This window comes from Myodes glareolus, chromosome X (assembly GCF_982192425.1).
Source record: "Myodes glareolus chromosome X, mMyoGla1.1, whole genome shotgun sequence".
NCBI lineage: Eukaryota > Metazoa > Chordata > Mammalia > Rodentia > Cricetidae > Myodes > Myodes glareolus.
The window spans coordinates 42,826,943-42,854,265 of record NC_142053.1 but is presented as its reverse complement, the minus strand read 5'-3'; the positions used below and the strand labels follow the sequence as shown (position 1 = coordinate 42,854,265).

At 43.6% G+C, this 27,323-nt stretch overlaps 1 protein-coding gene across 3 annotated transcripts in view; it reads right to left on the bottom strand.

Moving 5' to 3' along the window:
* Amot (angiomotin) overlaps positions 1-26,346 on the bottom strand; it is a 61,770-nt gene extending 35,424 nt beyond the window's left edge. For 2 of the 3 annotated variants that reach the window (XM_048441942.3, XM_048441961.3), the window contains exons 1-5: positions 25,926-26,346; positions 18,237-18,303; positions 11,603-11,751; positions 8,588-9,521; positions 1,588-2,035 (exon numbers count right to left, since the gene is read on the bottom strand). In XM_048441942.3, coding sequence (XP_048297899.1) covers positions 1,588-2,035; positions 8,588-9,459 — 1,320 coding nt within the window. In that variant the 5' untranslated portion in view covers positions 9,460-9,521; positions 11,603-11,751; positions 18,237-18,303; positions 25,926-26,346. The remainder of the gene's footprint in view (positions 1-1,587; positions 2,036-8,587; positions 9,522-11,602; positions 11,752-18,236; positions 18,304-25,925) is intronic. The other variant, XM_048441952.3, reaches the window with a different exon arrangement.
* Positions 26,347-27,323: the final 977 nt, after the last annotated feature.

The window sequence follows — 27,323 nt, the reverse complement described above, 5'->3', positions numbered from 1 at the left end:
ATTCCTATTTTGCGCTCTGCCCTACTCATCCGGCCCAGCTGCTAGTGTCACCAGGGATCCCTGACAAAGATGATCTGAGCTCAGGAACCAGTAATTATGTCAAAGATAAGGCCAGGTCACCCAAATTAAAAGTTAGAGGAGGTCGAACCAGCTAAACAGGGTTTCTAGTCAACGGACAAAATTCATGTACAGCATTAGCACAATGTGAGAGAGGGGAATTGTCAAACTGAGAAGAAAGAAACTATCAAATCAAGACAAAGTAATAGCTCTCAATCCACCCTGATAGCCCTCAACTGGATCTGAGGAAACTGAGAAAGGGGCATCTTTTCTACTACATAAAAACCACTTCACTATGGAAAAAAATAAGGCCACTTCTCCTTTAGGTAAAAGATCTGCTGTTAGCAAATTCTCAGGCCCTGAAATGTCCATTCTTGTTGTCTCCTAGAGATAGAGCTGCTAAATAATACAAGGCTACCATCCTTCACTCCCCACCTTCGGCCACAACTTCCTGAACAGTCGGGAAGGAGATCGGGCCACATGAACTCCTCATGGTCAAAAGCTACAGAGGAGCCGCCAAAGGCCGAACTCTATTCAATCAGCCACCCAGGCAAGAACTGAGGTTCGGGCCTGAAGGCCCTCAACCGCTGAATTCCAAGCCGTGGCAGACAGTGGGGGTGAGGGAACAGGGACGAATGGGAACTGGGGAACCACACTCCTTTTTCTATTTCCTCTGCCTATGGCTGTCACCTGTCACCCAGCTGTGGCGCTAAGTGCCTTTTGTGTGTCCCCCTCAACACATACACACACACACACACACACACACACACACACACACACACACACCAGGGAAATAGAGCAGATGCCGAAGTGGATCTGTGCAGAAAGACCAAAGCAAAAGTGGGGAGGAGGGCTAGTGTCAAGAATTTAGAAGAGAACTCCCACAAGGAAGAGCACTGTCAGTCTTTTCCTGAGCCATACAAAAATCTCAGCTGGTGGGATTTTTCTAGAACCTATGAACTATGGCTTTATATTTTTGACTCAAAATCATATGGGGAAAATATAATCAAGACAAAAAGCCTTTAAATGCTGGCAGGTTTTCCATGGGCACAGACCTTACTAATATTCTTTACGAAAAAGTATATCTGATGACTTTTTGAACAAAATAATGAACTAAGTATTTCTTTAGGATTATAGAGTCTGGGACATCTATAGTATTTTTATTTTAGTATAAAAACAAAATGTTACCTCTCTTAAAGAAAAGGGGGAAACAAAAGATGGTAGCGAGTGTGAATTTAATGAAAGTATGATAAGCATTGTGAAAATTTCATCATGAAGTCCATTGCTTTGTTCTTAATTTATGATAATAAAAAAAGAAAAAAGTTAGTTATCATAGACAAAGCTTTTTCCTAAAGTTTGACCAACATCAGAGGAAGAATTTTAATGATCCACCCACGCAAGATGGTAAGCACACCCAGACGAAACATTTATATGGTAGGCTCACACAGACGGAACATTTAGATGGGTATTTAACAGGTCCCACAAGTACGATTCAAAGAAGCCGCTACTGACCCTCATGGGGAGCCATACCTTCTGCAGTCTGGCCACCTTCTCATAGCATCCATCCAACTCCTGCCGCAAGTTCCGATTCTCGTCAGAGAGGATCTCAACCATCTGCTGGGCTCTCGAGACGATGGCGAAAGGGTCAGCTGGCATGGGCTGATAAGAAGCAGACGGCTGAGCCCGAGGCATAGCTGAGTAGGCTTCCCCCGGCTGCTGCGGTGCTGGAGGAGGCAAGGCGGACTGGGAGAGACGGTAGTGATCCCCCTGATGACTCTGATTCGGAAGAAAGTGTTGCTGCTGCCTTGGCAGGTGTGTAGAGTGGTCGCCTTGGTTTGCGGCCAAAGCGTGTTGGGCAGAAGACAGTCTCGTAGATGGTGGAGACTGCAGCAACTGATTCCCGGACGTCAGGGAAGATGTTGGGCTGTGAGGCTGAGAATTCCTTGCCGACAAAGACAGCGAGATGTCCTGCGTTGTCCTGAAAAACACAGAAGGCCAGCTCTGATAAAGTTCACTCCCAAGGCACAAGTAAATGACACAAAGGGATATCCCCAAAATACAGGTAAAATGCGAAGCAAGCAGAATTAGATCCCCGCCAGAGAACTCGAGAGTCCCATTCTTACCGAGACATTGTGTGGCTCTGTCCAACAGCTACTGCTCACTAGCTATGATCCCTTTGGAGATGAAACCAGATAACCTCTGAGGTAAGTATGAAAATCTTAAGATGGCTATCTCCACATTCATTCCTCAGTCATTTAAAATTCCTCTCGTACAAAGTAATGCTCATGACCTGACTGCAAACTGAAGCTGTCTGGAAAAAACTTTATGTATGCAAAGACTTCAATTTAGAAAATATGTTTACTTGGTTACTTAAAACAGTTGCTCGGCTGCCTTTGGTCGTCCTATCTATGACTACCTTTGAGAATTCATACACTCAAGAATTTCTCAAAGATACGAAGACATTTATTAAATTTAAAACACCAAATAATTGTTCCTCTTTCCAGTTATCGATTTAATAATACACATTAAGGAGCAATATGGAGGCTTGGAGAAGATACAGGCAACACTATTGTACTATTTATAGCACACTGAATCACAAAATTTAGGAATTAGAACGACTTTAAAAGAAGTATCTTCTTGGATAGGGTGAAACTAAAACCCAGAGAAGGAAAGAGATGTGCTGAGGGATTGGATATGGTACAGGGCTGAAACACAAGCCCGGAGTACATAACATAAGGCCCCGAGTCCCATCCCGAATGAAACAAACCGAAAGAGAAAGAAAGCCAAAGACAGAGATCTGGGTTAGAGTGAACTATGGTGTCAGTGGTAGCATTCCACTCCCACCTCTGGCTTCCTGAATTTCTAAGCAGTGCTGTACAAATCCCCAACCTATTGCTCACAGAATGTCTCAGAAAGAACACTTTGGTACACTATTTAATATGGCTTCCTGATTTTTGGTAACTAATTACGAGACACGAAATATTAACACTTAAGTTCAAATAATTTGTGCACAACTATTAACTAAAACAATCAAAGCATACGGATGTGTTATTTCCCACTATCAACACCAACAGGAAGCGTTTATGTCTGTGTATTCTGAAGGCAAAAACATTATTTTTCATCTCCTGGCCCAGGCTGAACTTTATATGTTCCTGAATTTCTCAATTCAGGGAAGACAGAGGACTAAGAACATGATTTAGAGACCAAAAAGGGGACTTCAGAGACTTTTGGTACGACTTACTAGCTCTTTGAAACCTTGTTCAAGTTCCTTAGTATAGAAGGAGAGATAACTTGGTGAGAAGAGTACTGGCTGCCCGGTCAGAGGACCCAGCTTTGATTCTCAGAACCCACATTACAGCCATGTTCTAGGAGATCCGATGCTGTCTTCTGACAGGTACCCCGCATGCATGGAGAGCACAGACATACATGCAAGCAAATCACCCATACACATAAAATAAGTCCTTCTTCAATTTATCTTGCTGGGCATGAGGGCACACACCTTCAGTCTCAGCACTTATGAAGAGGCAAATAGACCTCTGTGCATTCAAGAGAAGCCTGGTCCACATACTGAGTTCCAAGACAGCCAGGCTTCAAATGAATTGCAAAAAAGCACGTTTTGACTCAGTATAGTTTTTTATCTACTGGTGAGATATGTTGACCTTGTTACTGTCTTCCTGTTCATCTTTGTGCTAATTTCCATAAAACTCTTGATAGAAGTTGAACAAGTGAGCAGAAGCCATTAACTTTTCACTAGCAATCCAGACACTTCAGCACATTTCTCTCTCACACACTCCAGTAACCAGAATCCCCAACCACTCCTCCCTATATATGCTGGTTACAACCCAATCATCCCAAATATTTGCTCATGGACACATCTAGTGACCTCAATACTCACAACAGTACTAAAACCTCTTTATACCTAGGGTCTGCCCCGCAGTCTTGTACATGCCTCTAACATACACACAATTCTTCCAATTTTATACACTTGTCGCTGAAAATAATTGGTAAATATGGAAGAAATCACGTAAACTACTTAGGCATAAAAGAAACGACACACCAGTCAAGCCTACAGCTGGAAAGCTGACGCCATATATAACCTTTCTTCCCGAGAGCCCGGGGTGGTTTGTGAACTTACGTGGTGAAAGGTTTCCACTTCCCAGCCTGTACATCTTCACTTTCTATGCAGGTAAAAACAACCGTGTGCTTCCTTCCCAAGAGCTGTTTTAATATGTCTAATGCAGAGCTGGAATGTCCTGGGATTCGGGAGGAGGGGGCCTTTGAATCTCTTGGGCGACAGAAGGTCTTAAATCTCATGTTCTCCAACCCTACTTTCAAAATGTAAGGAAAAAAAAAAACCCAACACTATCTTTTGCCCTCCTTCTCAGGATCTGAAAGTCCACCGCCTGGGAGGTATGTCTCTCTCAAAGCCTGAACACATAGTTTCAAACTGGGCTTCCTCTCCACAGCTCCCCTGGGAGCTTATCAAGCATCAGGGGCCTTTTTCTCAAACAGACTTAGGCATCTGCCTCCCTCCTCCCTGAAGGGTGAATGGCCTGTCAAGGCCCTGGACAGTGCACAGCTTCTCAGGGGTCTAGCAAAAGATACTGCAAGGTTTCCGGAAGGTCTCTGGGCTCAGATAAGCCCAGGATGAAGATAAGGCAAAACAAAGCAGCTGCCCCTTGACTCCCCAGGCTACAAAAGGAAGCAGAGTGCTGGAAAAACCAAGGCAGTCCTTCACTGGCAGATTTGCAAACCAGTAAAGGCTTGGGTAGTTGAAAAAGCAGGGAAACGCTCCAGGCAAAAGAACTCCAGCTGGTCTTCAACATCTGCCCACCATCAAAAGGCAGGGCAACATTAACACTGGAATAAGGGTCTGTTGGAGAACAGGGGACTCAGGGAAGAAGACACAGGTTGGCAGAACTCTGGCCTATGTCACAGGAAACAAAAACACACTGAAGACTAAATAATAAAAGAAAGAGTAATGATAGCAATAAAGTGGCCAAGGCGAAGGCAGTGCACTCTTCCAGGTCCTTCCACCCCACAGCAGCTGGAAACACTCCCCACTGACAGAACTAACTGGGAACAAGGAGCCACCAAGGAGACAATAGAATCACATGATCTCAGGGACAACCTGATCTGCCTCTCTGCTCCTGCTCTCCAACACCCTACTCCTTAAAACTTGTGGGCTATTAGTGATCTGCAGAAGAGGGGACCTGGCTGTCTATGCAAGAGACCACTCACCAAACTTAAGCTGCTCCCCAAAGCTGCATTGAGAGAGTGGATATATTCTCAAAAAGAGCTTGTAAAGACAAAAAGGGAAAGTAGCTCACACACACACACACACACACACACACACACACACACACACACACGCACGCACATGCGCAGGCAAACACAGACCTTCCCACCCTGCTTCCTCTATAGGGTCCTCATCCTCTTCCCTCACTCACACATGCACCCATATAAGCATGGGCACCTCTCTCTCTCTCTCTCTCTCTCTCTCTCTCTCTCTCTCTCTCTCTCTCTCTCTCTCTCTCTCTCCCTCTCTCTCACCAGAGCAGGTGCCAGCAGCAGCGTATAGCTGGCTTCTCACCACTGAAAGGGTGCCTCTCCCAGGCTCTGGGACAGTGAATGTGAATCGTGGAATCGTGGAGTGGCTTGTGAATAATTGCGGACCGTCCCAATTGCACAAGTAGCTCTGTCTGAGCTACAGACTTAGGTCACCCTGAGATTCTGTTTAACAAGCATTTCAAGGAACCGCAAATCTGGGCACGATTTCAACACCTGAAAGGGGGTGGCTGCTATATAAACAGAAATAATTTTAATTTTTTAAAAACACTTGATCGGTGTATAAACCCAGGATGCAAAAAAAAAGGAAGAAGAAGAAGAAGAAGAAGAAGAAGAAGAAGAAGAAGAAGAAGAAGAAGAAGAAGAAGAAGAAGAAGAAGTTGTTCAGTACTCAGACAAAGATTTAAAAATTTAATAATTCTTCACATGGTTTGGCCTTATTTCCCATCTGGAGCTCTGAGCATCCAAGCTATTTATTTTTCTAAGGAGGGAGGAGGGCATGGGGGTGATGAAGTAATCAAAGGACTGTTTATAACACTGTGTTCATTTGAACAGCAAATCTCCAACAGTTCACCGACTCTCTGAAGGCAATGAAGGCAGCGTTTTCTTTCTAATGGCACTTTCTTCAGAAAAACTGACATTTTATCCTGATCTGTCATCTACAGGTTCAGAATTAAGAGGTAGGCTTTCTATTTTTTTTTCAATTTTTTTCTGCGAGCTGCAGCTACTTGGGAAGATATTCACAAGCCATATAGGAAATCAAGCAGGAAAAGGTGTCAGCGCGGAAAAGCAGAAGAGTTCTGGAAAGCTGATGGACTGCCTCCGCCTGCCAAGGATCCGTCAATGGGTGCCACTCCCCCACGCAGGGCACGCAAAACGCTTAGAGACAGAATTTGTTGGATGTATACCCAAACTTCCCATGGAAAACTTCTAGCTTAGGCAACTTCATTATTAGTCCAGCATGTCAATATGCTGTTCTTGTCCCGTAGAGAAGCAACTGTTAAAAAGAGCGTACCTGTGTGTTAAAAAGCTGCTCAAGGGCTGGGGGCGGAACTCAGTGGAAGGGCGCTTGCTTAGCAAGCTGGAGGCCCTGGATCAGACACCCAGCACGGCCAAAAAACAAACAAACAAAAAAAAACAAAAACAAAGGTAGTCAGCTTAGGCTTTGTTGTTCCAAGGGCCATAAATTGAGATCCACAGATAATTTAGAAGGAAAGAGAAAAGATACATATCTTCCTATAAAATATATGCAGCTTAATTTCTCTGGTTGTTTAATCAGTATGGGAAGGAAAAACCCCTCTTTGTCCCATTATTTATTTAGGCAGATCAAAGAGCTTTTCCATCTAGCTTCAAACACTGTGGGAGTCATTTCAGATCACAAACAATACTGGTGAATGAGTTCTGAAAATAGCTTTCCTGGGAAGGCGGGCCATGTGCTGAGCTGGGGCATTGGCTTCAGCTCCACACCCTAGCCAACACACTCTTCCACAAGGCAACAGATCAGACGTCAGCCCATCCACAGGCCAGAAGGGAGGCAGTGCCTCCAATGCTTCCATACTGATGGGAACAGCAAAACAAAAGCCCTAGGCTTCCTTGACATTTTCCTAGCTTGAATGGATTTCCACTAAGCTATGCAGTCCACGGGTGCAGGCCCTCCCTGGGTCTGCCATTTCATGGGGCAGATGGGAGTTGGGGTCTTGCAGTAGTTGAAAGCTGAAGGGCCCTGTTCTTATCCCATTTTCTGTCCTGAGATGATTATCAAAAATCAGGCTCCTGCCTTCTGAAAACTTCAGAGGAACTTTCAAAGGGTTAAAAAATCACCCTGGGTTAAGGAGAAAAAAAAAATCCTAAACCGGTAAGGCAAGGGGAGGAGCCTAAAATGAATTGCCTCTGGTCAAGAAAAAAAAATCAGGACCTGGAGGGGAGAAAAGAAATACCAGGAAATGCTAGATAACTTCTCTTACCTCCGCCCTACTCCACCCGAAGTGCCTTACCTCCTGACTCACCAACTTCAAGCCAGGAGGTTCATTCCCAAATGAACGAATAGACAAGAGGCGAGGAAGATACCAATGAGATCACAGTCTTGGACTGTGAGCCACCTAGGGCTTCAAACCTTATGGTCACCCATCATTACCTAGCCCTGGTAAGAGGCCAGGATGCCAAGCATAACTGTTGCTATTGCTGTCTTTTTTAACCGTTCCCCTGCACCATGTCCTAAAACTGTACCAAAGAGTAGTAATATAAATAATAAAAAAGAATCAGGATGGGGTGAATAGTAAAAATGACAATGGGTGCTGAATGATTAAGAAATATAGTTAGGAAGAACAAAAGGTACAACATGGAAGGGATGAGTGTAGTTTTGCACATAGATTTTAGTATCTGGAAGAACTTCTACAGAGATAATGTGAATTTAACCTAGATGCTTGAAAACATGACAGGCAGCTGACTAACCAGCTCTCTCCAGAAGAACCGAGAAGCCCCCCTGCCCAGACATTTCCAGAAGCTGGACCTGAGGGTCAAGGCAAGGACCATTCTGAACCAGCGCATGTATATAATTCTTCTCCCACCAACAATCTTATCTGCCTTGCTCTTGAGTGTCGAAAAGTATCAAAACAATTCTCTGAGACAGTACAACTAACAGATATGTTGGTCCACACACACAAAAGTGAATTGTGAATAATGGAAGTGACACAATGTGGCACTTATTAAAGTCCAAGAAGATCTGCTCCTATTTCTTAAGGACAGGCCTTTAAGAACTCGTAAGATTAGAAACAACGACCCTTCTTCCAGAATCCCAGGAGACAAGAGAGTACATCAACGCTAAAATGAGGTACTGCTTTTCTCTTGAGCCACTGGGAAGTTTGTTATATCAAGCACCTGCCCATTCCTTCCCTTTCCCACCAGGCAGCAGGAGAGGCTGGTTGGGGATGAAGCCAGGAAATGACAGAAAGGGAACTCTTACCTGGCTGCGCCATACTCAGGGGGGTGCTGATATCTCATCAGTTGCCCCTCTGTTCTCCCTGGCTGGTTCAGGCGATGCTCACTATAGAAGAGCCCTGGCTCTTGGGGCTTGCACACTACAGACTGGGATGGCATGCCCTTGAAAGGGTATTCTGGTGGGGGGCCTCGGTGCTCCATACCCTTCAGACTATGCTGGCTGGGAGGTGGCCCTTGAGCCTTGTAGAAGTCACTGGAACTGGTGGGATTCTTGTAGAGGTCACTGGGTTGTGGTGGGGAGAGGGGAGCACTGGTTACGGGTGGGTGGGCTTTCACTCCACTGGTAGCCAGTGACATCTGCATTAGTCTTTCACTCAGGGATCGGACATGCCCTTGCTTAAGGTCTCGAAGGCCTTCATCTTGGTGCATCTTCCCAGGATTGAGTCGCTGCACTGATGGGCGTCCCTCGGTTCTCATCTTCTGGTTAGTGACTCCTGTCACATAGAAGGCAGCGCCAACACTAGCATGCTGTTGGCCCCGGAAGTATTGCGACTGGACCTTGGCTTCTTCATAGGTCGGCAGTTCCTCGTTATTCTGCATTCGAGGGGACAGCTGCTTCTCCATGACGATATTTTCTGACTGGATTTCCTGGCCCTGGGGTTCTTGTCGAGCAGGGTGTGCCACGAGCTGCTGGTGGTGATCCTGGGGACTCAACACGTCAGTCTGAGGGCCGGGGTTCCCACTGCCAGTGGAGAATGGAGGGCTACTCCCTGTGGCTTGCTGGTGTATGGCAAGCAGATTACGATTCTCACTAGGATTGCCATAGCGAAGCTGCTCTTGAAGCAGGCGTTGCAATACCGTAGTTCCTCCACTTGGCTGTTCTTCAGAATTTCTCATCTCTATAGCTGGCGATGCTTTGTGAAGAGAGAGAGAAATTGGGCACTTGGGCTGCCCTTGACCTGGGAAGGGGAAACAGGAAGCTTAACATCCAGGTGATGGATTAATCAGTCCTCTAAAGGGGAAGAAAACGTGTTTTTGAAGGGGAGGAATCCATTACAGAACCAAAACAGAGAATTGCATTCATAAATCGTAGGTTAATTCCATCCTTCTTGTCTTTAGCACTGATAGGTTGAGGAACATTTAGGTCAAAAAGTAGTTTCCTCTTTTACCATAATCTAACTAATCCTGACTTACTTTCTAAAAGGAGTGGGCCAGCAAGAAGCAGTCAAGTAGGGTGATTAGACTGGGAAGTTTTCTAAGACCCTTTCAAGTTTCATCTCTCTGTACTCTATTTAAATTAAAAATAGAAGTCTTATGCTATGAAGGCAGAGACAGAGAAGTGGGCAAAGTTACCCCCTAAACAGGATTTATGAATAAGTTCAGCATGCGATATAGGAAAAATAAAATCCAAAACAATAACTTAAACAAATAATAAAGACAGCTTAGCTAGGACAGGCATAAATGAACTCTGCCTTAATGTCATTTTTTTTCTCAAATTGCCTATAACTTTGAAACATAATCTTAAAAACACCTTTTTCGTATCCATTTTGGATGCTCCATTACTTAATAAGAAAATAGCTTTGAACAAGTACTACTGACACGTTTCTCTTTAGGCCAGCAAGGAGAGACACTAAGGCAGCTTTCTGTGGTGTCGGGTAGGACAAGTGGATACGGGGAAGAACCTCTGACATTTAGAAACTGAAAAATCCAAGTCCATCCTTCTGAAACAACATGATGACTGTGGCCCTGACTGCCGCCGTCAGCTCTTCTAAAGAGTTACTATGGATCTTGTCAAATAGCAGCAGCACAAAGGAAGATCCACGGCACAAGACTACGGCAATACACAAGGGAGCCTAAGCCAGTGCTCTTCTTTTCATGACTTCTGCTTCCTCATCTGAAAAATTGAAGGGCAAGTCACATGCACCACCCCTTCCCTCTTGACACTCGACTGCATACATGGATTTATCAGACACTCAAAGACTCTGGAAAATAAAATCAGTCCTGTTAAATACTGCAAGTAAACAACAATGCTAAAGCATGCAATTTTCACTGTAGAGACCTGAAGTAACTTGGTGTGCATAGACATGTCACACAAAAGTCACTGTAAGGGCCAATCTACTGAGTGTCAGGTTTCCAAATGAAAATCCTGCACTCTAACTACCAGGTTTCTATCTCAACAGTAAGTCACCCCCAGCTCTCTGAAAATCCCTTTCCTTAGTGCTGCAGGGCATCCAGAATGGGGACAGCAGATGGACACGCTCAGCCTCTGGCTTTTCTTCTTTCTTGATGCTTATCACTACTTGCCTTCCAATTGTTCTAGGGAAAAGCTAACCCCAGGTTCCCTCCCAAAAGCATGTTTTATCATTTTTTTATTCAGATATATAATTTTCTTATTGATGGGTTTGTTTTGGAATATTAGAAATGGAACTCAGGGTCACAGGCATGCTGGGCAAGCACATTACCTCTGAGCTACATTCCCAGCTCAAAAAACAAAACACTCTTTTTTTGTATCTCATCCATATTTTGGGGGAAAGTGTAAGCTAGCCACCAAAAGACTACCTAACTTAGCCTGTAATCATATTCCTCTCCACTGCCGTGACACTCTGTGGTTCCCAGATTTGGACTCAAGACTCAAATAGAAAAATCTCTTCTGTTGCCTGAAATTGGACAGATGACTACCAAATTCTTTTCTTCTAGCAAAAAAAAAAGGTGGATACAAGAATGTTTGTAGTTAAGACAAATATTACTTCCAACCCTCTCCCGCAAGGCAAGAGAATGTGGACACTGAGCTGTCCCAGACCCCATACCTTCAAAGGTATGCCACCCCCTCCCATGCCACACCCGTCCATCCAGCACGCACACATAGGCGCCCAGGCATGCGCCCCTGTGGGTCAGCACGCACAAACGCAGGTCCCATGTGCTCAAGCACGTACACACATACACACTCCCAAACACACACGCACACACGCACACACACACACACACGCACACGCACACACACACACGTGCACGCACATATAGGCACACCAACGGTTCATACCTATTTCTGCTTTCTTTTAGGCTTAAAGCCTTGATGAGGATAGGGAACTCTTGCTTATGGGCAGCTCCAGAAACCGCAGCAGCAGATTCCCTCTCCCCTAACACTCAGGTTCAGGGTAAGCGCCGGCAAGAGTCCAACCACAGGTCACTCTGAAATGTTCAGGAAAAATCAAAATGTCGTTTCTAAGTTGCCACCACGAGCCAGCAATTTAACAACCTACTCCTTCCAAGGGAAAGTCTTGTCCCGTGTAGCTTGGCTTTGAAATGAGTGGCTTTGAAATGAGAGCCCACTGTGCAGCAGGTGTGTGCAGGAGGTCATGCCAGCCCCCAAGGGGACAGAAAGACTAAGAAGTGACCCCGGAAAGAGCTGCTGTGTCCCAGTCTCCCAGCCTTAGAAAGCCATGCCTATTGGAACCCTAGGTGGTGGTAAATATCCACAACCACTGTGACCTTGGGAAACAACATTCAGTTGGTGTCAGTTGCAGGATAGATTCGTAAGTTTAACTACCTTACAACCAGAAGGAAAGGCAGACATCGCATGTTAGATCCGGGGGGGGGGGGGGGGGAGACCACTGAATATCAAAGTCCTGACTCAACTGCCACAGCCTCGGGCCGGCAGAAAAAAAACAAACTTCAGTCAAGTCATTTAATATTTATTGAATATTGAGCATTCCGCACATTTGCCAGCCTCGTACTAGACACAATGAGTCATACAGAGATACACAAAACATGGTTCCTGCTCTCATTGAGCTTACAATCTGATGAACAGCCAATCACCCTTGCAAGAGGAGGAAAGCCGAACATCCTATCGGGTTCAAAACACAACAGAATATGCCTCAGTTTGCCCTCTCGGCACTTCCTCTGACCCAGGGTCTCAGCAAAAGGAGTCTCCTCCATTTCATTTCCATTTGAGAGCGTCTTCATTTACAGTTTCTGCTTTGAATCCTTCTAAAACTCCCTCCAAGTCCAACCAACGCTACTGTAAAACCGAAGACTTTGTGTTTACGTAAGGTTGCACATGAACCACATCCTGGCCTAGCCATGACTCATTCGTATCACTTTAAAGAAAGAGAAAAAAAAACAACCTTTTACTCCACACTAGAGGCTCTGTGAGAAGCATGGCAATGCAGAAGAAACACATGAGCATCGTTGTATTTTGGGAGCTTTTCCAAAATTTTCAAGTTGAAAAAAAAATCCACAAAACCACACAGTGATTAATTTAGCATTATTTCCTTGCAATGTTGCCAAAAATAAACGAGCAGATATGGAGTGAACAAACCCGGAAATTTGTCTTTCCATCTTGTTTTGGTCCAAAGTATAATCGTGATCAAAAGCAAAACTGCCTCCAATCTGCAAGGTAATTATTTGAGGGTGATTCCCCCTCATTGCAAAGCAGAGAAACAACTTTTAATTGGAGTCAAAGTGAGACTGGGAGTAGAACTCTGGTAAATAACCAGCATGCTCCTGTTGTCCTACTCTGAAGAAAACAGGTGTCTGCCTTTCAACCGAAACCAGAAAATGGCCCTAGACTTTCAAAGAGGAGCCCCTGGTGGAAAGGCGCCACAGGTTTCTCCTCCAGAACTACTGAGATTCTTCATGCTGATTTGAGACTGGCTTTCTCTTGTCTCTCTGATCTTCACTGAAGAAAACATTACTTGGCCAAAATCTCTTCGCCCCCCCCCCTTAATTTTGTTCAAGTTCCTCCACATCTTTTTCAAGCCCCAAATCACTTTCTAATACCAACGAGACACTGTGTTCTCCTGCTTCCTTACCACATGATTCTGGTTTCTGTTTTACAGGAAGGCAAATCATCTCAGGAGAAAACAAACAAACAAACAAAAAATATACAGAGTTCTCCCCAGCTTATGGCTTTTTTGATAAACCTTATATCAATCGGCATGCTAAGGAAAAACGAGAGAAGATCCCTTGCCTCATGCCGAAGAAACGAAATAGTAGGAACTACATAACCTTTAATTTGCCCACACTTTTAATCATGCCACTGCCAGGGATCTGACATCATCTTCAATCAATAAAATAACCTTCTTGCTCTTGGACACACAGAGTGCCTTTGAGGATAGTGGACCAGAAAAGAAAGGAAATGCCTCACTCTGTTTTAAAAAGTGCAGTATAAATCTATATATCCAGCTATTCTGTAACAACAGGGCAGCAAGGTGAAGCTAAATTCTTGCTCCACTTGCAGCCATGAACCTCTCCCCATATACCTGGAAGGTGAGCCAAACACATTAGTGAGAGTTCAGATGTTTCCCATGCCAAGACCCAGCAAAATCAACATTACAAGGTGGCCAGAACAAACCATATTTTTGCCCTTCAAATGAATTTTGCAATAAGCCTATTAGGTCTTCTTTCTAACCCTTCTTCTACTTCCTCCTTCCATTCTGCCCTTTACTATACAAACAAGGATGGAAAACCTAGTCTAGAAAACTGGTTTCTCTGCCAAATTCAGATCAATCTACTTCATACTTTATTTCCAGAGAAGTAGAAAGCATCCAGGTCAAAATACACACACACACACACACACACACACACACACACACACTCTTATTAAAAGCAAGAAGTCTGTACTGGAGAGATGGCTCAGTGGTTATATTTACCTGAATGTTCTTCAAAAGGACTAGGGTTCAATATCCAGCACCCACATGGCAGCTCACAAGTGTCTGTATCACCAGCTCCATGGTATCATACAACATCTCCTGGCAGCCACAGGCACTGCATGCACATCGTGCACAAATCCTTCCAGGCCCAACACCCATTCAAATCAATAAACCTAACAACAACAGAACCAGAAAGTCCCAGTAGATTCACATGTGCTCTCCGGCTGTGCTGCTTAATAGCCTGATCTTTCGTGGACACTACCTTCCCCAAGAAATCTTGCAAGCCAGAGCACACATTCAACTCTTTGCATAGGGTGTCACTGAGCTGAACAGGTGGTGGAGATACAGTAGAAGCCCCGTGGCCAAGGGTTCTATAATCTCACTTCTCAAGTTCAAATCCTGAATTAAGTTCTTTGTTAATTGACCTCATCCATGTTTCTTTATCTGCATAGGTAACAGTAGTAGCACCTAGAAATTAGGATCAGTGGTGTACACATAATGGAAGATTACGATCAAGATTAAGAGAAGTAGAGGTATTTCATGGAAAGTGTGAAGCATGGCTCCTGACACTCTGTAAAAGTCCAAAAAGTTAATTCTTGCTATAATTATTATGTCAATTTAGCTTTTATTCTAGAATGCTTTAAAAATGTTATGAAAGTTGTTTGATTTAAAGTCCCTATTTGTATCCTAGTTACAGGGTTTCGGAAGCCATCAACCGTCAGAATCTGGATAACTCTTGGGAAATCACTTAGTGTCCCACAGTCCTGTAACTCGCATACCGGATAGGCATTTGCTCCTGCTTAGAAAATTCTCGGAAGGGGTTGGGCAGTGGTGGCACATGCCTGTAATTCCAGCCTAGGCAGGTAGTTCTCTGAGTTCGAGGTCAGCCTGGTGTACAAAGTGAGTTCCAAGAAAGCCAGGGCTCCACAGAGAAACCCATCTTTCAAAGCCCCTCCCCAAAAAGTAATGTGGAAGGGAAGAGTGGGCAACAATTCTTTTCTATATCATTCAATGCCTATACCACGTTGGAAAATTACTGTAAGGCCTTGAAATTTTTAACCCTTACTGAGGAGCATGTGAGAAAACTGTTTCTAAAACATTAATTTATTTTAAAAACATATTACACTTTAATTAGTTTATTTTTATTTATTTATTGTGTGTGTGTGTGTGTGTGTGTGCGCGCGCACGTGCGCGCGCGCATGCACCAATGTGTGGCTAAGTTAACTATGCTGTGCATGTGTAGATCAGATGTCAACTTGCAGCAGGCAGTTGTCTCCTTTTACCATGCAGATCCTGGAGATGGAAATCAAGTCTTCCCAGAGGCAGGTGCCCTAAACCCCTGAGTCATTATGCCCAGGTCAGAATTGGTCTTTTTTTTTTATCCCACTTATACTTCCTTTTATGTTGCTCTGAAGCAACTAACCCAAAAATATTCATGGGCAACAAAATGATCACACAGACAGTGGAGGAGTCAGTGAGACACACAGTAGTGGGGTGAATCCAGTTACCACCTCTTTTCTTCCTCTGATATACATCCATTCATAACGGGAATTATTAGACCATGGTACCACATCTAGCCATTTAATGCCTCAAAAAAAGTATAAGGGATCCATATAAGGGACACACATAAAAGGAAGAAGGTTTAAGAATCTACCTAGATCCTTGCTGCCTTAACAATCTCTTCCCCACTATGGTATTGTTGTTTACACTTTATTTTTATAAACAACATGAATATAGTGTGCAAATAGTTATAATAAAGAAGACAAATCACTTAGAAATCCTGTACTTCAGCATTGTTAAAATTTTTGAATGTTCTATTTAGACCTGTGTAAAGCAATGGAAAACACCTGGTTTTGGTTTTAGAGACAGGGTCTCACTGTGTAGCCCAGACTAACCCGGAACTATGTAGTCCATGCTGACTTTAAACTCGTGAAAATCATTCTACTCGGTTTACCCAGTGCTGGGACTACGGGTTTGAGCCATCACAGCCAGCACAAAGAAATATTAATATGCCCAAAATATGGGATCTTACGTGTTATTTTATTCTAAGCCTTTTACCATATGATTTTATGTAAGATATCATAACAAATATTGTAATGGTGATGTAATATTGCATTGAATGAGTGTATCAAGATGACTTACCTACTTTCCAATTAAGATAGTCAAATGACTTCCAATTTTGTGCTAACCTTAATAATTTCATTAAAACATCTTTGTGATTTAACCATTTTGCCATATCTTGGAAGAAAAAACATTTTCTTAATTAAATTAATAAAATCTTAATCCTAATATAATATTGTTTCTTAATGATACAACCCCACAAGTGAAAGGAATGGCTCAAGGCGCACAAACGTTTGTGAAAATCCATTTAAAAAATAAACGAACAAAAAAGTAGCAGAAAGCAAAACCCCATGAAATCTTTCTTTCACTTACTAAAATGTTCTTCTGCCCCCGTTTTTCCACCAGGTCAGAGCAGGGCTCTGGGGACACTGGGAAGCTCAAGCCAAAAGAAGCAGTGTAGGACCTCAGTGCCTTTTGAAATGGCAGAGCGTGGAATGTGGGCTCCCCTAGGAATCTAGCTTGTATGCACTTGCCCCAAATTGCCACTTGGCCAAGAAGCTAATTAGTAAGAACATCAGATGGGTGAGAAGAGGTTCCTGGCCTGTAATGGCTTATATCATCTTTCATTTTTGCCCTTGGAACGATCTGACCGTCAGCTTGAAGACATTCAGTTCTAGTGACCCAGCTTGTTACTTTCTGAGAACAGAATTTGTTAGTTTTGAGATCCCAATCTTTGGTTTAACCTAATGTGCATGTTGCTATAAAAAAAAAAAAAACCTGAATGTACATGAGCAAGGAGCCTGTGCACATGCCTCTATTTGCAACTTCAATGAGAGTAGCACTTTTTTAACGATGGCCTGGTTTAATATAATATGAATAAATGCCACCTGTTTAAATGGTCAATGTGTTATAGAAAGAGCACATACTTGACCATATAAAGTCACCCGGGTTTTAGGTTTTAATTAGGGAAGGCAGCAGACCAGAGATACCCCTGGCTTTGCATGAGGCCCATTTCTTTTTTTTTTTTTTTCACTTCTTTTCCAGAACTCTCAGAAAAGTGGGTTCAGCCCCTCCCTCAAAGATTTTCACTAATCCTGCTCCATTTCTTCACTGCCCTGAATTCTGCTCAGCATAGAAAACAAATTCTGTCCTCTTTCTGTTACTATGGTTCGTTGTATACAGCTCAGTTTTAGCACTAATCAATCACAGTCTACTACTCACCAACATTTAGTGAGCATTTACTATAGCTCAAAGTGCTTAGCTTTCATTTATACTAAGAAGACACTGGAGAAGAAAAAAGCAACAAGTAATTTGAGCCTAGTCATCAGGAAGGCCTGCGAAGGTAGGTCTACTCTAGAAACTTCTGTAGAACAGAGATATGCAGAGTGCTGAGTCAAAGGCACAGAATTTGTGGACCCACATGATTCCAGAGACATTCTGAAATATATCTTTGGAAGTCATTGGTATATGTGTAATTGCAAAAGTTATAAGAGAGAGGGCTGGGCCACAAAATAGGAACAGAATTCACCAAGGCCGAAAGTATGATGGACCCCTGAAGAAAATAATCGTTCGAGAAACGCCTATAATGTAAATGTGAGACAGATTCCTTCACTTACTCTCAGGTCACCTCCTCTATATAATTTAAATCCAGAAGGCCTTGCTTCAGGGATCTACGCCCCCAGTAGTATTCAGAGACATAAAAGAAGGCAATTCTCCTCATTGGTGCTTCTAAGAGTCCAGGCTGAAATCACAGGACGTTGAGCCAGAAATGGAAGTGCAAGTTGGTAGAATACATAGGATGGGTGTACGCTCTTTCTATCCCAGTACCTAAAACACCAACTCATGTATTCAGTGTACTCAATAAGGACATAAAGAGTGAATAATACCTGCCCAAGGACTTTGATAGAAGCTGCAACAGGAGAAAAAAATATGAAAGACATAGAATACTAACATCATTATTACCTTTAGTTTCTCAGTCTTCTCTCTATGGAGACAATGATTCTTCCACTTCTGTTAGCCTTCGCAGCAGCTGTGGGGGGAAGTAAAGACAGATGTGAGTAACTCCACTTTACAACTGGAGAAACACAAGTGCAGGGCACATAGCTAATGCTAACTCCCTGGATCAAGGTTTCAGTGTTGCTCCCCAGTAGGGTCAGAATCAGAAACCAAATCTTGGGACTTCCTGCCTGCCCTATATTCAGGTAAAAGACAAACCCTTCCACAGAATTCTTGTCTGGTTTGGAAGAAGACAATTTACAACAGAAATCATTTAAATTAATTTTAGTAAAAACTAAGAGAAGCTCATACAAAAAGCCAAATCCCCTGGTGTTGTGCTGGCATAACTCGAAGCCCCCATTTTGCTGCAGAGTTTGGAAAGGAGCCCCATTTGCCTTCAGTCAGGTTTTTGTGTCGGAGTGGGGCTCAGGTGCTGGCTGCAGGTGTGGCATCCAGCAGGTGCATGGATAAGAGCCAGTGTTTCATATCTTCATGCCAAAGAACCTGAGTCGCTCTCCAAAGACAGAGGCAGCCCCTCCTCCTGCTGCCGAGCTGCAAAAACCATGAACTTCGTTTGATTGTGTTGCCTTGTAGAACTGATTCTACATCCTGCCTTCTCAAGGAAGGACTAGAGGAAGATCAGTTATGCCACATGTCAGAAAGTCTAAGTAACTGTCCCACTCAGGAAACTAATGCAGGCATGGCCCACAAGGAAAAAGCATCAGGGACTAGGTATAAAGAATGATCATTTCCTACAAACTGTGGAGGAAAGGGAGGCTCAAAGTAGACCTTATATTTTATCCCTCTATAGTTCATCTCTTCTTCTGCACATGTCCCTGAAATCTCAGAAGCTAATATTTCTTTCCCTAAAAGAGGTGAAGCAAAATAGAAGCTATTAGGAAGGCAGTGCTTATGGTTAGCCCCACCCTAACCCTTTCCCTTCATGTTCCCAAGAAATAAGTGCTTAGCCTGGTCACAGAAACAACGGGGTCAGAAAATTTACCACACTGCCCTACACAATACTAATTGGCAGCTGCAGGCAAAAAGAATGCTCCAGGGGGTAAAGCAGGTCATCAATATTTTCTTAGCTACAAAAACTGTTTGCTTTAGAAAACAATCTGCCTCTCTCAATCTCTCTCGCTCTCTCCTTTTGACATATGTATGTACTCAGGCAAACACACATAAAGGCACACATGTGCACGCGCACACACACACAGAAGGGGATAGGTAGAAAAAGGTACAAGAAAATCATAGAAGAAAAGAAAACAGACTATTACCTTAATAAAATACTGTATTACGATCCATTGTATTTCCTCAGTTCATACAGAGAACTCCCATTACTAAGTTGTGGTTCAGAACTCATGATCCACAAGATAAAACTGGATGCTAAATTAAAATGGGATCACTGTATAAACGGAGTACAACAAAGATCTGAACAAAACGCCCAAAAGTAGCAGAGGAAATTCTGTCTTCAGAATTGGCAATCTAAATGATTTTCCTCATCTGTGATTTTTTTTAGGCTTGTTTGCTATCACACGAGGGGGGAATATCACTAATTCAATGCAAACCGGCGCCCTTGAAGACAACTAAAATGAGTAAAGGATGCGCTAATTAGCTTCCTAACAGGGAAGGCTTTAATTGAACTTTTCTATAACAACCCTCATCAAAGTTTCCAGGGCAACTTCATAAAAGATGTCAAACCTGGCCCATATTTATATCGCCTTAAAATAATTCTCAATACACAGAAACGCAGAAAGCTGATTTCTCTTCAATGCTGTTAACACTCAGGCCGCTACATTTTCTGATGTCAGCAATCCCCTTCCCACAAATATTCCAAGTATGCACCACCGTCATTCTCCTTTCAATTATGTGGTTTCTCTGCTCCTTTCCTGATTGAGTCCAGGCCTCTCAGATAATGAGAAGCATGTGCTGGGTAAAAAAAAAAATGCTCTTTAAAAAATACATACATCAGTTTCCTCTGCATCATAAAATGGGGCGACAATCACTTGTCCTTATCAGACGTATCCAAATCTATGGGATATTATAAGAAGGGAAAAGATCATTATCAATGTGTAAAGATGATCAGTTATTGTAATCTGAAACAACACCAATAAATATAAGCGAGATACCCCCCAAATCCACCCTTTCTAGCTTGGCCACATTTATACTTAATGTTATCTTAATGTTGCCTTTGGGGGTATTTAAGTTCTGACATACGCATGGAAATGAGCCACGAATTGTAGAGCAAGCATAAATATTCCATCATTAATAAAAACCAGCTGTGCACAAAACACTACAACAGCTGGGTTTCAGTTACTGGCTATCACCAGTGTTTGTCACAGGCAAATATTACTCAAAACTTTCTCCCTTAAAACCCAGAGGCATCAAACTCTGCTTTACTTTAACAAGCTTGAAGGTGCTCTGAAGGATTCACTGGTCACTAGGGTGCATTCCAACTATCTGCTTCTCAAACTATTCTCCCCATCCTGATAGTCACTACTGTCCTTTGACTTGGCCACAAACTATGAGAGAATAGGAAAAAATGTTGAATGTTTTTAAAAGGTTGAGAGGGTCAATAGCACAAATGTAGGGTCAATCTTAATTATACTCAGAAAGGCAATAGGGCACCAAAGGGCACTGTATGTTATAAGCGAGCAAAAGCTCATTAGACATGAACATCTGCTCAGGACCCTATAATAAGCCTGCTCTGCCATCATGCAAACACCTTTCATCCAATGACCTCAAAGCATATGCCCAATATGAAGCATGCCTAAACACCTCTGTGAAGTATTAATATCCTCGCTTCCCAGAAGGGTAACTGAAGCTTAGAGCAGCTAATTCAGCTCCCCTTGGTCACATGGCAAGTCAGAGAGGGGCTGGGCAGAGAATCCCAAATCCTGGCTTCAAGTCACACAGACTAATGAATGCCATTTCAGGCAGCCACAGAAAGAGTGAAAGTGACTTCACAAATGTCAAGCAAATCAAGGGAGAGAGAGACAGAGACAGAGACAGAGACAGAGACAGAGACAGAGACAGAGAGAGGGGGGTGTGATTGATTTGCATTAGGAACTATTACCAAATAAACCAAACCCACCTGCATTTCTTTCCCAAGGGGCACAAAGGGTGAAACACATGCCTGTACTTCACTTGGAAATTTGTACATGCTACAGTCTTCGATTCCAATATTTATATTTTCGCTGAAGAAATTTCATTCAATTTGTGAAGAGCTATTAGTTTACCAGGAATGAGTCTATCAAAAATTAGATATCATACGCAGACTATATTTTATTTATTAAAGAATAACTAAAGGTCTATGAACCTTAAGTTTTCACTATATCCTAAAGGTCTCAAATTAAAGCACCCATTGTGTGCGGACCACTTTACTGTAGCTATATGCTGTGTTCTTAATTGCCTACAAACTTTAGTTTTCTTGCATTTTTTTATCTCCAGTCTGACAAACATTATTTGTGAAGCTTTCAGACAAGCATATCTGGGCCTTCCTGCTCCCCTTTTCACATTCGCGATCCTTCAGAGTCCACCCAAATTTATACTACCTTGAGATATCATAATGCAGCAATTTGAAATAATGTCCAGTGATTTAGACGAGTAGACATTGGGTTCTAGTTTAGTTTTTCTTTAGTGGCAGAGCGTAAGTGCAGGTCAGAAGAATAGCATTAATGGGTTGGCTGCATACACAAATGAGCCACTTCTAAGTGTTTAGAGCTCACTTAAACCTATTTGTCCCTCCTGGAATTCTGGGAACAAAATGTGAGATTCTTCCCATGCACTCACTTTGGTTCTTACTCCATTACTCCATAGCAGTTTACAAAGCTTAAGGGCAACATTGCACACCCCTACGACCCAAACTATGGAAAATGCACATTAGTAGAGGGACCAGGAAAACAATTAATGGGATTCTTGAAGTTTTGTACAGAGTCTTGGCTTTATTATTTGATACCACTAAACTATAAAGCGCGTTTCTATAGATACATTATTACAGACAGACTCATCCCCACGCCACCCCACCCCCACACGCAGGATGAGTACAGGATTGTAATTTATAATGACTGTTGCACCTCATTCTGGGAGGTACAGCAAATTAGTGAAGCCTCATAAGACAAGCGTGAACTTTCGAGAACTGACTGTCAACATCCCCCTGTCCAATCCCCACAATTTACAGTGGAGAAAACGTTGCTAAACCGTGGCTCCTCTCCTCAAAGGGTTCACCTGGAAAGCCTATCATAGACTCTTATATTTAAAATGATACCAGTGGCCATCATTTGCAAAAACAAAAAATAAACCTATAACAAACAACTTTCTAGGTCCTTGGGCTAATCAAATATAATAACTGGAAAGAAAAGATTTTACCTAAGTGAGGTGGAGAGTCTCATCCTTAGACGTTCAAAATCTGCAAAGCTCTATTTGTTCCAGAAAGTAATGCTAACTCCTTCCTACAAGCATGTGGGGGCTGAGTCTAATGTGGGCAGCATTTTTACAAGCCAGAATGATATAGACAATTAACCCCATCCCATATAACAAAAGGCTTCAAAAGCCCAATAATAGCCTCATTTAGTTTAGGCAATAATCAAAACAGCAAATGCTAATGTAGTCCTTTAAGCAATAAACATGTCCCTGAGAAAGCCCAGTTATACTAAGGTGGTTTTTTGATTACTATTTTAATCTATCAAGTCATAGTTTAAAGACACTTAGTAGAAAAGTTAGCTCTGTTCAAGGAAGTCTGTGTAGATGCTTTTAGAAAGCAAATGACCTTCTACTTCCTTCCTTTCCTTTTTCTTCCTTTCTCTTTTTCTTTTTTCTTTCTTTCCCTTCTTTCTTTCTTTCTTTCTTTCTTTCTTTCTTTCTTTCTTTCTTTCTTCCTCTTTAGTTTTTGTTCAAATTGTGTGTGTTGTATGTGGAGAGGGCAACTTCCTTCCAAAGGGTCAGAAGCCCACCGTGGAGGAGAGAAGCGCAGTGTCCCCGCCTGTTTAATGCCCCCTTAGTTCCTGCAACTAAATTCTAACCTTTGACTTGGGGGTGGGAACCTAGATTTTGGACCAAAGTCCACAAAAGGCAACAAGGAATGAAAAGTAATGCTAAAGACAACACATCATAGTAAAACACCAACAAGAATTCCTGGGGACAGGAAATCAATAGCTCACAATTCTAAACAAATTGGTTCAGTCCCCAGCTAATTAACTTGCCACGCAGATCTCTAAACCTACTGAATCCATGGGAGAAAGAGGTGATGTAATAGGCGATTTGGAAACATTTCCCATCCTAAAAGGCTAGACCCGACCACACACACCTCTCTCCACCCCTTTCAGTGGGTTTAAGCTGTGCTTAATGGGTGCAAAGGACAATTTCTACCAGACAGTCCTGAAGAATAGACTGTTCTCACGGATTTCAAATGCTCAGTCTCCATGGAGGAGGCTACCTGGCCACAAGTATTTCCCAATAGGGAGATATATCCTCTACTCCTCCTCACTGGTAACACTCCCTCTGTCCCAAGCAAAACAAAACTGCAAACCATCCTGAGTACTTGGTGGTGGGGTGTGATTTTCTGGGATAAAGGAAAGGAAATGTTAAGAGCGGAGAAAGAGGGTGTGAGAAACTCCTCTTTTCTCCAAATGGAAAATAAGCCTAAAAAACTGGATCAAAAGAAGAAGGGAGTTGGGGGGGGAAGGGCTGCTTAATTACAAAGACACCCTTTTTAAAAAGGCCCAGGCCCTGGGAGAGAGCTCTTAGGAGAGGCCCAGAAGCAGATGTACCCACTTAGAATGCTGGCACTCAATGGGACCTCAAAGTCAAAGTATCTATCCCCTCTTCTTATTAGCATTCCAGGGTCTGCTTCATTCATTCTATACAAATATAGAATGGAGAAAATCAACCTCAGAAAAGGCCTTAGTTATGCATTAGTCTAACAAACCTTACTTCATAAATGAAAAATTATACTTTAAGGTTCGTATCTCAATGTCAACTACGAATCGCTAAACTCTCTTTCTAAACTATTTTTCATCCAGTAAAGGGATTACAATGTCCATGTAAAACTTACTGTACATACAGGTGGAGTGACAGGTTTACTTTGCACCTAGGCTGTGGATTAGAAAGAAGACGAAAAATAACTTTCAATTTTACAGACACACAAACTTTCCCAAAGAAAGAAGTAACTTAAAATGAAGTATGATGTAGCGCCAGAGAGTGCCTGCAAGTGACACCAGGCAAACCCGCACAGAATAGTTGGGACCTGAGTTAGCATCTGTAAATAGATGTAGCTCCTCTACAACCACCTGGCTAGTAAAATGTCCCAGGCCAGTTTTAAAATTGTGTTTGGTCAGGCCAGCCTTTCCCTCCCAGCTGATCTGAAACACGATAGCCTTTAAAATTGTCACCATGTAACATGGTCACCTCCCTTCTCTACCTTCCTAACTTCTCGCTCCCACCCCTCTCCCCCAGTTAAAATCAACCTAAGAAAATTAGTTTAACATGGACGTAAATGGTTTGTTCCCTAAAGAATAAGCAATAGATTGGGGACATCTCAGTAACAAGTCTTTCAACACAACCAGGGCTTGTGGCACTTGCCCAACTTAAGAGAGGTAGGAGATAGGTGACAATTTAGGCCATGTCCAAGATGGCATTTCTGACTATTCTTAGCTACTGAATGAGGGGACTGAAAGGTCTGAGGAGGCTTCACAAAAGCTGGCCTGAGAGAGAACAGTTCACATGGCCAAACCCAAGAAAACTTACGTATCATTAGCCCTTCATCACTAAAGATTATGGTAATGAATTATGGGAGGAAAAGATTATATTCATAGAAGTTTTAAACTGTCGCCTGACATCTACTCTTCACGGAGGAAAGGGATAGTAACAGAGAGGGCTTTCTCAAATTTTTTCCCTTCACCTTTCCCTTGCTGCAAATTATTATTATTTATTAGTGGCAATTATCAGGGACTGCTCACAGTCTATAAAATGTGTCATTTGCCCCCCTTTACTTCTGTTCATTTTTTACCTATCTATGAAGATAGTCCTGCTATTGGTGAACTGAAGTACCATGGCCAAGGCTCGGACCTTAAAACAAACACCTCCGTTTGCAGAACTATTTATTAAAATCTTCTGATTTTATGAAGCAAATAACGGCAGTCTCCACCTCCCAAACCTCACCACCACCACCACCACACAAACACGCGTGCGTTACTTCCACATTTGAAAACTTGAAGAATTCATGGCCTGGGGGTCAGGGAGGGTGAGCTCCCACCCCAAGCCAAGCACTTAGAAGAAAGTTATCTAGCTATCTGAGATAAAGACAAACCTTCAAGCAGGACTAAAGGTAGACCTCAGAGTCCCTAACTTAGTTAAGGTCTTTCGTTCCTTAAGTGATCAATTCAGTAGGGACCTACAAGAACCCAGGGACGCAATAAGGAGCACCCGGATAGTACCTTCCAGCATCTCCTCCAAGTACGAGAGGAGTCCATACTTTTAAACTGTTTTAAACTTCATGCACACCTCGGAAAACTCAAGGCCAACAGCCAAAAAGTGGACGTACAGGCAATCCCCACAGGCACATATAACAACCTACTCACAAATAAGGGCATGATTAAGTTCACAACACCACAGACTACTGCCCCAGTTCCCCGCAAAAAGTAACGACGCTTCTCCTACCCCTGAAGGCAATGAAGACAAGGTGACGATTTTCTCCGCTGGCTCAAGTGGCTTCGGTCCCGGGCCAGAGGCCAGGGATGGGTAGGGAGGAAGCCCCAGGTCCCGGCTACTCTCCACCTCGCTGCTCCCTCGGGTCTCTCCTTGGTGGCAGTGGACAGGCAGGCAGGATACCGGGCCGGAGGGTGGAGCAGCGGATAGTGGGAGGCGAGATAGGCTGGAGGTGGTGGGGGAAGGCGATGGGAACTAGAGAAGAGACGAAAGAGAACGGGGATGGAGGAGTAATTCAGGGGTCTACCAGCGAACGCAGCCAGAAAGCTCCTGGAAGGAAGGGGCGTGACTGCGATGAAGGCAGCTCCTGAGCAAAGGATGGGAGGTAGAAGAGGGGGAGGAACGGGTGCCTTTTCTTCTGGCGGCGAGCGGGTAGGACCGCCCAAAAGGAGGGGGCTGGAAGATGGAATGGGCAGAGCCGAGGGCGGGGCCAGCAGGGCGAGAGGCGGGAGGAAAACCCGCAGGACACTGGCGGGCAAAGGGGAGGAGGCGGTGCCCCAGGAGGAGAGGCGGCCTTTGGGCGGGGAACTTTTAAACAATTGATCCGCTGCGTTCAGGAGTCTCGGAGAGAGCTGGGGTAACTAGCTGGCTCTCGTCCTCCCACGCGCTGGACTCGACTCAGTGGCGGTAGTGCCGACAGTGTTTGCAGGAATTAAAGTGGGAGAAAGGAAAGGAAGGAACGGGGTTTGTTTTGTTGTGTTGTTTTTCCAAAGACTTTAATAATCTATGGCGACAGCGCAGCAAAGTAGCGTGGGAGACTCAGCGCAGCTCCCTGCCCCCTCGCGGGCGGAAGAAAAATCGTAGAAAAGCAGAAAAAGCAGCACGGAGGCAAAGCCAGCTTCACAAATCCAGGAAGGAGCAACTCTCCTTCGTCGCCCCCCTCCCGCGCCCGCCCAGCCACTCTCCGGTTTCCTTTGACCAACTGGCAACCCACTCAAGGCAAAGTCTGCAAGATCCCCCTCTTTTTTTCCATCACCCCACCCACAGCTTCAACCTTCCTACACTTTCCCCTGCCTCCTGCCCCAAATCTCGACCAGGGTCGTTGCCCACTCCTAGAGTCTGACCACTAGGGCACAAGGAAATGGGCGTGGCTCAGAGGAAGCTCCACCTCTTGGGAGTGCTTACTAGGCAGAGCGGGGCCCTGAGTAGGTTCCACCCACCATTCTTTTGCATCTATTCATTGGTCAGTCACGCCTGCTGTTGGGCCGTGATTGGTCCTTTCAGTCGCCAATCACATACTTTGATCCCACCCGCCCTCAAAATTAATAAAACCAAACAAGTGACTATTGTCTAGCTCTCTGTGCTCCCCCAGCCTCTGCTGAGAATAGGTAGACGAGACGGTTGACTTCT